General features: G+C 38.2%; 1 protein-coding gene across 1 annotated transcript; it reads right to left on the bottom strand.

Annotated features, from left to right (window-relative positions):
- Window positions 1-3,394: 3,394 nt before the first annotated feature.
- On the bottom strand, window positions 3,395-8,669 carry LOC107789029 (E3 ubiquitin-protein ligase RSL1). Its single transcript, XM_016610799.2, has 4 exons — window positions 8,392-8,669; window positions 7,385-8,117; window positions 6,037-6,797; window positions 3,395-4,116 (listed from the first exon to the last, which is right to left on the bottom strand). The coding sequence occupies exons 2-4, from the start codon at window positions 7,844-7,846 to the stop codon at window positions 3,735-3,737; spliced, it is 1,605 nt and encodes a 534-aa protein (XP_016466285.1). The 5' UTR covers window positions 7,847-8,117; window positions 8,392-8,669; the 3' UTR covers window positions 3,395-3,734.
- Window positions 8,670-8,889: the final 220 nt, after the last annotated feature.

The following is an 8,889-nucleotide window of genomic DNA, read 5'->3' as shown; positions in this document are numbered from 1 at the left end:
CCAACAGGTTTACCTTGAGTCTCCACCACAAGATCTGCACAGCTAGCTAACGATCGACTGACTCCGCAATATCTGAATCTGCACAAAACTGTGCAAAAGTGTAGTATGAGTACAGCGGTACCCAGCAAGTATCAAGACTAACCTCACTGACCAGTCAAGACACCTACTGGACTAAATAACGTGAACAAGTATAAGGGTAGAAATAACAAAGTATGATATCTATATAACGGCTACGCATAATGACAAAATAATACGAAAATTTGCAGTAAGAAAAGAAAACAACATCTAGCAGTGGAACACCATAATAATGACACAATAGAATGAACGGAACACAGCTTAAATCTGGTGATCACAGAATAAGGAAAGACAAGTAACAACTTAACCAAAAACGACTGTTTTCACACCGTGTGTTAGCCAATAAACTCCACGAGGTACCGAACCTCAAAATATTCCCAACTCACGAGTCCCAATTCCTGAACCCTAACACCTGACATCATGTGCTCTCATTACAATTTAATACTCAACAATATCAAGAATCATCTTAACCGATAAGAGTGCTTAACTACGTGTATGCTTGTGCAAGTGTCCTAACATAGTTCATGCCAGCTTGTAATTATAGAAAAAAAAGAAACGAACATTGTGTAGAATGTTTTTCCATAATTTTCTACGAAATAGAACTCACACAGGTAAGTGCACCACTACACAAATATCAACAACAAGAATGCCCCCAGGTCATCACAAATCAATCCCTGACACAGCCCACCTTATCTCGCCACGTGTGCAATAATAAAGTAAGTGTCCGCCTTGTCTCGCCACACGTGCATAATGTTCTCACCTTGTCTCGCCATCTCTTCCTTCCTTGCTTTTCACTTCTTCTTATTGTCCTTTCTAAGCCGAGTGTCTATTGGATACAGTCTCTCTACCTGCATTAGGTAGGGGTAAGGTCTACGTACAGACTACCCTCCGCAGACCCCACCTGTTGGGATCAAACTGGGTTTGTTGTTGTTGTTGTTACCTTGTCTCACCACGTGTGCAATAATAAAGTAAGTGTCCGTCGTGTATCGCCACACGTGCATAATAATGTTCTCATCTTGTCTCGCCACAACGTATATATAATAACATACAACCCACTATATATATATCCCGCCTTGTCACGTCGCATGTGCAAATATCAATAGTAACAATAGCACCCCTTGCTTCAGTTAAGTCAAATAAGCAATGGGAGTGGATCATGAAACAATTAATTCCAATTAAAGCAGGTAAGCGTGAAACTAGTAAGTAAGAAACTTAATCATAATAAAAATAATTTCATATTCAATGAATATAAGGACCCAAGAACCCAAAACGGCCAAATTTCTACAAATAAGCCCGAGCACGTACTCGTCACATCGCGTACACGGACTACAATTAGCATAGAAGACTCAAATCCTAATGGGTAGTTCCCCCACACGAAGTTACGCAAGATACTTACCTCAAAGCAGATAGATCGATACTCTAAAATGAACTTCTCGGGTGAAAAGACCTCCGGACGGCTCAAATCTAGCCAAAACAACTTCAAAACATAAATAAAATTCATAAGAAACTATTCTGGATCATAAAGCCTCAATTTTTATCAAAATCCAAAAATCAACCCAAAAGTAGACCCCTGTGTGCGGGCCCTGGGCCCGCACCTCGGAACCCGAAAAATTTTAAAAAATTCGAACACCCATTCCGATACGAGTTCAACCATACTAAAATTATCAAATTCTGATACTAATTCGCCCCTCAAATCATCATTTTACATTTGAAAGTTTTCTTCAAAAATTCCCATTTTCCTCACTCAAAAACACTAATTAAATGATAAAATAAAGATAAAATCATGGAATATAATAAAATTCTAGGTGAAGAACACTTACCCAATCGTTTTGCTTGAAAAACCCACAAAGAATCGCTCAAAACCGAGCTCTAGAACTCCAAAAATAGTGAAAATGGCAAACCCTCGAAATAGAGTACTATTTATTCTACCCAGGTCTTAAAGCATCGGGAACGCGGAAGGATGATTGCGTTCGCGAAGAAGAAAAAGTGAAGGCTGCTAGAAGACCCTACGTGAACGCGAGCAAAGGGTCGCGAACGCGAAGAACAAGAAACAGGGACAAACGCGAACGCGCAAGGGGACTTGCGAACGCGAAGGGTAAATGACCACCAGCGCCTGGTTTCTACTACGCGAACGCGAGAAGGCAGCTGTGAACGCGAAGGAGGGAAAAGGCAGATCTTCGCGAACGCGAGAGGAAGAATGTGAACGCGAAGAAGAAATATTTCATCCTCCAAAATAACACTACGCGAACGCGATGGAAGTGACGCGAACGCGATTAAGGAAACCAGATGACAGAAAACAGCAGTCCAAAAATATAAGGTAATGGCCCGTAGCCTATCCGAAACTCACCCGAGGCCCCCGAGACCCCGTCTAAACATACTAACAAGTTCCATAACCTAACACGGACTCGCTCGAGGTCTCAAATCACATCAAACAACGTCGAAATTACGAATCGCACCATGAATCGAACTTATGAACTTTCAAATCTTCCAACTTCTAAAACTCGTACCGAAACCTATCAAATCAACCCGGAGTGATGCCAAATTTTGCATACAAGTCCCAAATGACATAACGTAGTTGTTCCAACTCTCGGAATCGCATTACGACCCCGATATCACCAAAGTCAACTATTGATCAAACTTATCCATCTTCCAAACTTCAAAATTTCCAACTTTCGCCGAAATGCTTCAAATTACCCGACGGACCTCCAAATCCGGACGCACGCCTAAATCCGAAATCACCATACGAAGCTGTTGAAATTATCCAAAACCCATTCCGGAGCCATTAACACAAAAGTCCAAATTCCGGTCAACTCTCACTGCTTAAGCTTCCAAAACTAGAATCCTTCTTTCAATTTGACTCTGAATCATCCGGTAACTGAACTCGATCACACACGCAAGTCATAACACCTAATATGAAGTTGCTCAAGACCTTATGAAGTTTCTCAAGACCTTATGCCGCCGAACGGAACTTAAATTCTGCCGGCCGTTACAACACCAAAAACGTGAGAGTTTCTTGACAGGCGACTGGCTAACAGTCAAAACATTGTTAGTATAATGTGATAATCACATGATCAGTCCAAAAAGCCGAACAGAAATCTCATTTAATCCGATTAGACTACTAAATCAAGCTCGAGATCAAGTAATGTACACCGTAGCATAATAAAAATTTAATCAGTGTAGTTTATTGGTTCTAGAAGGTTAATATTTTAATTTTAGGATTACCACATCAAACTTGATACGGAGAGTAACATGTTGTAGGTCAACTTAACTATAAAAGTTCTTTACAAACAGAACATAAACTCACAAAAAACAAAAATTAGAGGTCACAGACCATACGAAGTACATTAATTAATTAAGCAGACGACCCACCAGTCCATACAAGAATCGGTTCCCGTGCAATTCTATTTTTGTATGAATGTCTCCTTCGATTTATGCTGTTTTGCTTATCAGTGTTCTTTTAAGAGGAAGCTTCTTATAACTTCCCATACATCATACAATTGAAAAGACCAAAGGGATCTTCTAGCACGTGAACAAATGAAAGAGGACATTATGCAGGGCCTATTTGCTTAAACTATCAAGGAGTCTTGAGAGTGAGATACTCATTTATCTCCCATATCAAAGTGTTCGTCAAATGCTAAACGGTTTCAAATTGCTATACTTCACTGGATATGTTCTTCGTAGTAATTGTCGCTTATCACAGACACAAATCGTTCGAGCCATGGAAGCTGATGGAGATCCTTCATGGCATCAACATAAGAATCTGTACAACGTGGCGGGGATTGGTAAGCTTGGTGGTCCGTAAGACTAAATCCACCAGCAAGAAATCGCTGGATCAAAGCCAGCTGAGATCTCTCTTCATCTGAATATGCATCCATCATCATAGGCAGCGACTCGAATGAGTCCCACGCCCATTGCTCAAACTGCTGCGTCGGTTGAGTTACCAAATCTCGAGTATAATCCTCATCCCAGAATGCACATTGACAAGTCTGTTGGCTGTCCCTGTATTCCGCACCACAAGAATAACAGAATTCATGCCCGCACCTGCCAGTTTTCAATAAAGGCATAAAAGTTGTCAATACTTATCATTGATCCACCAACTTCCATTTCAGCAGAATATATTACCGTCTCAACGAGTTTTAAAAGACAAAATGGCATAAAATTTTAAATTAGTAAGCGTCTGCGTGGTTAAGGCAGGCAAACAGCCTTGCTGGCGCATTCAGATATGTAAGAAAGATCTATAGAAGTCGTGGACAATTGATTTTTCTTAAACTTAAGAATTTCTGTTTGACCGAGTATTTATAGATCCAATGAGAACCATCAACCTAGACCATCAGGGTATATTGGCAGAAAACTTCCCCAACTAACAAATATGTTATTTGGTTGACCCAGCTTTCCTTGAGTGTTTTTCCATCTAGTGCTGCTGGAGACAACCAATAATTTGGCCAAATTAGCGCTAATTCTTGTACTGGAATGAACAGGTCAAGCTTTATCAGTTATGATTCGAACTGCTCTCTCAAGCGATACTCCCCAGTTTTCAAAAGCTCTAATAAGCTAACTGCTGGTGCCCAAGTTACTTAAAACCTAATTTTTCATAACACTTGCAACCTAATTTTACTAACTTAGTTATTGGTTTTGGTCCCTCAGCTTCAACTACAAAAGTTGCAAAAGTTACAGTAAGACCTAATAATTAATTGATGATAGCATGAGTGTAGAAGTATTCCATCTCCTATTCCGAAAGTAGTCTTGCCCTAAGATGACCTTGCCGTCAAGTTCGGTTAATTGCTCCATAAGTATTTCCTTAACAATAGCAGCCGCTGCCAGCACTCCGCTACCAGACAATCCATTAAAAATCTTGTCTTTCAATAGTGAAATCCTTGTTCATAAGCTTAACAAATGCAAGTTTTATATAAATGTGTGTGAAATACCAAAGTAACTATAATAGATAACATTGATATTGAAACTACTAAAGTCACTTGTAGACTAGAAGCTTCCGGCATGTTCTGGTGTAAATAGCCTTCAGAAACCTTTGAAAGCCCAAAAGTTTACACTCAGATAATAATGTTTTGCGTCAAACTAGTAGATACTTTTTCTTAAAATCATATTTGAACTACAATGCACTGAGAGGGAAATCTTTTACCTTAATCCCCAAGCTTCTCACCCAGTGTTGTAGTCTATGCCTTCAGCTATTTCAAATCAGTCACTACTTTGGGTCGTGTCTCCCCCCTCCCACCCCCTACCCCTATCGGATAAAATGGAAAGAATGACCTCTGAACAACCTAGTACTCATTTATATGATGTTTTTATTTGCTATATTGGAAACTTCAAAGCTCAAAGAAAAGGGTGATCTGGTCGGTTAGTCATGCTAGGCAAAATTGTCCATGCAAGCCTTTGAGGGTAAAATAAAGTTGCAGAAGGATGATAGACCTACTAATATACATGTATTTATACATGTATATATGTGTGTATAACATTTTCTTTTCCAATAAGTCAACTAAAGATTCAAATATTTCTATGCTAATGAAGAATAAGCTTTAATAGTGGACAATGTGTAGAAAGATTAACATCAAGGGGCAAGGAGATATCAGCTCATTGTAGATTGGGTAAGGGGTGATAAAGCAGTAATCAATTTGCACCAAAACAAGATAGACACCCTATTACATCATCTCCCACAAGCAACTTTGATTATCATATGCTTTACATTTTGCAGGCATTTGGAGGAGATGCATATAAAATGCAAGATTAAGCTTTTACGAGTACCTGCCACTTAGAGCTTGTGTTCCGAAATGTCAACATCAGTTTTTCAAGAAAATCTAATCATATAACAATCTACCCAGTATATGATAACGACAAACAAAATTTAGTTTCCAAAATCAGAATATCAGTGCATTATCTTCATAGATTCAAAAGCCCTTTATAGGACTCTGAAACATCAAAAAGTATGAAGGAACCAAATATACTCACCAGCATGTCATATGATAGCATCCATGTGCGAGCTCAATCATCCTCCGGCACTGTGAACAGCGCCTCCATCTTTTATTCTGTGCCAGGCGATGCAAAGTTATGTCGCCAGCTTCCCTCTCCTCCAAAGGGAGATTTTGGTAGACTTCACATGTCATTGAAGAATGCCATGGAACCCGACAATCCACACACATGAACCTCTGACAAACTGGGCATTCCACACAACTATCCTCTGACTGGCTTGATGAACTAGCCCGAGTTGACAAACATTCATGAGGATCCAAAAGAACAGAACAATTTGGATAGGGACAGTAAAGTTTGTCCGAGTTAAGAGCATTTGCTTCTTCAAGAGCTCTCACCAAAGATTCATAGGAGTTAAGCGGGAGAAAAGATATACATTCAGTAGCAGAGATTAAGTACTTGCATTTTAGCTGAGGGCACCTAATGGGGACTTGACCAGATTGAACTTTACCCTCAACATAAGTTCTCATGCAGTGAGAACAGAATTTGTGGGTACATTTTAATGTGCTCATCATCAGTAACAGTCTATCCTCGCAGCATATTGGACAATTCTCAGTTGATTCATCTCCTTCAAGATGGGAAGAGACAATCCCTATTGCTACTTTCGCCAAGTCCAACGCCTTTGCCAGACCAGTACTTGGGACAAGCTTCAGAACAAAAGCCTCCAGATCATCAGCATGATCCAGAATCCTTTGTCGCAATGCCATGAGAAGCGGATTATCAAGGCTCTCTTCATGCATAATCTGACCAAATTATTTACTATTAAAACAACGTAAATTAAAACAAATGCTAATACCCCAGAGAAAAAAATTAACTATTAATAGCCCGAAGCAAATTTACAGCAACTGAAATCAATGTCACACTTAATACATTTCACGTCCAGAAAGAAGTAATATCAATTGAGATTTTGTAGAAAAAGGATAGTTAGATAACCTGTTCTTCATGTAGGAAAATATTGCAATAAAACCAAAATACCCTGTAGCCGTATAAAAATTGAGCATCAAGATCAGACTCAACATCTACTTTGTAAAAGAACAACGTCTCAGTGTATTATCGGTAAAATCAATTGACATATCAAACAAAATAAAAGAAAATAGACTCGGCATCTAAATTTTTTTTGTTAAAAGAATCTAGAAACCTTGAATTTTACAGTTCATTTCCAGCTGATAAAATTCCATAAAGAAAGACCTGATTCTTCTTAGCTTCATATTAAGCATAATATGTACTATCTATCTAAAGTTTGCACATATCCAATTGCAAATTGAATGAAGCAAGAGCCAAAAAAGAGAACATTGAGATGCACGTATCTTGCAAAAAACAGACTTCTCACCTGCTGATATAATATCTCAGAGTCAGTAAAGGCATAAACTTTTCTAATCTTGTTCTTCACAGCTTCCAACAATCCATCCATCAAAGCCAAATAATCTGCCACAAATTCTTCCACATAAAAATCAAGCTTTTTCTGGATTTGAATAGGAGGAACACTTTCTGCCCTCTCCATAACCACTCCAATTCCTGATATCCTGCAACCAGAATCTCCAGGACCAGCTATAGAAATCCCTTTAAAGAACAATTTAATTGAATGTTCATCAAGATCTACCTCACAACTTTCCCTTACTAATAATTCCTTCTCCTCCTTTGTTACTTCATCCTCTTCTTCCTTCAAAGCTGTTTCCTCCAAGTCCTCCTCATCTTCACAGCAGCTACAAAAATCTTCCTCATCTTCTTCTAATTTCACTTCATTTGCTAAATTCACCAATAACCCATCACCATGAACTATTTGTTCTTCCATTTTCAGAGATTCTCAGAAGTACCCACAAATATTTTGGTCCTCCAGAAACTAATAGTACTACTAGTAATTTTTACACAATCTAATTAAAATCCATAACATAACTCTAAAAACTCCACAACTTTGCTAGAGAAAAATCCCAACTTTACCATCCAACTACTGAATCATAAACCAAGAAGAAATGATCAATTATTTACCAAAATGAGCTCAAAATCTCCAAGAGAACCAGACCAATATCATCAAAAGCTCTGATCTTTCCAAAAGTTTAAAGCTCCTGTACAAAAATTCAAGAACTACCCATTATCACTAGATCCATAAAAAAAAAGAGTAAGTGAGAAATACCCATCAACTCAAAAGGGAAAAAAGAAAGAACAATTTCTTCCTTGTACAACTCTAACTCAGAAAAGTCAAATCAATAAACCCACTAAGCTACCTAATTCAAGACCTTTCATTGTCACCAAAAAAGTTTCCATAAATAATTACTAAAACTTAAAGGGAATAAAATTATGAATAAATTAAAGTTCAAAAAAGAAGTGAAGGTTCCGTACCACAGGGTCTGGTCTGGTCTGGTCTGGTGTTTCAGCTTATATGAAAAGAATTTATCATCAGAATCATGTTATCAAGTTCTCAGAAAATGTTTATACGTATGTCAATATGTATGTATATGCAGAAGTGTATTAAAAAAACCCTAATCTGACAATGTTACAAGAGCAGAGCTTTTACTAAATTTTCTTTCTTCTTGTTCAGACTTGAGAGAGAGAGAGAGAGAGAGAGCCGGGGGGTGGAGGGGGGCATCAGTTGCGGTTATTATACGTGGTTGGCTTTAGAAGGAAGGGAAATTACTTGTTGTCTTGGATCTTTTATCGTTGATTTTATTCTCTTCACCAAAAATATAAGTTAGATTAAATTTCTGAGACATTAGAAGAAAAAAAATCTTTTTAGAGCATATTGTTGTGTATAACTAATGTATAATTTACGTATATGATTATAAGAAGTAAACAATGAATATAGCCGGCTATTCGTGTAAGAATCTCCTTTTTACCATC

Source organism: Nicotiana tabacum, chromosome 3 (assembly GCF_000715075.1).
Source record: "Nicotiana tabacum cultivar K326 chromosome 3, ASM71507v2, whole genome shotgun sequence".
Taxonomy (NCBI): domain Eukaryota; kingdom Viridiplantae; phylum Streptophyta; class Magnoliopsida; order Solanales; family Solanaceae; genus Nicotiana; species Nicotiana tabacum.
The sequence above is the reverse complement of the archived record's forward strand: the minus strand, read 5'-3'. Positions and strand labels throughout refer to the sequence as shown.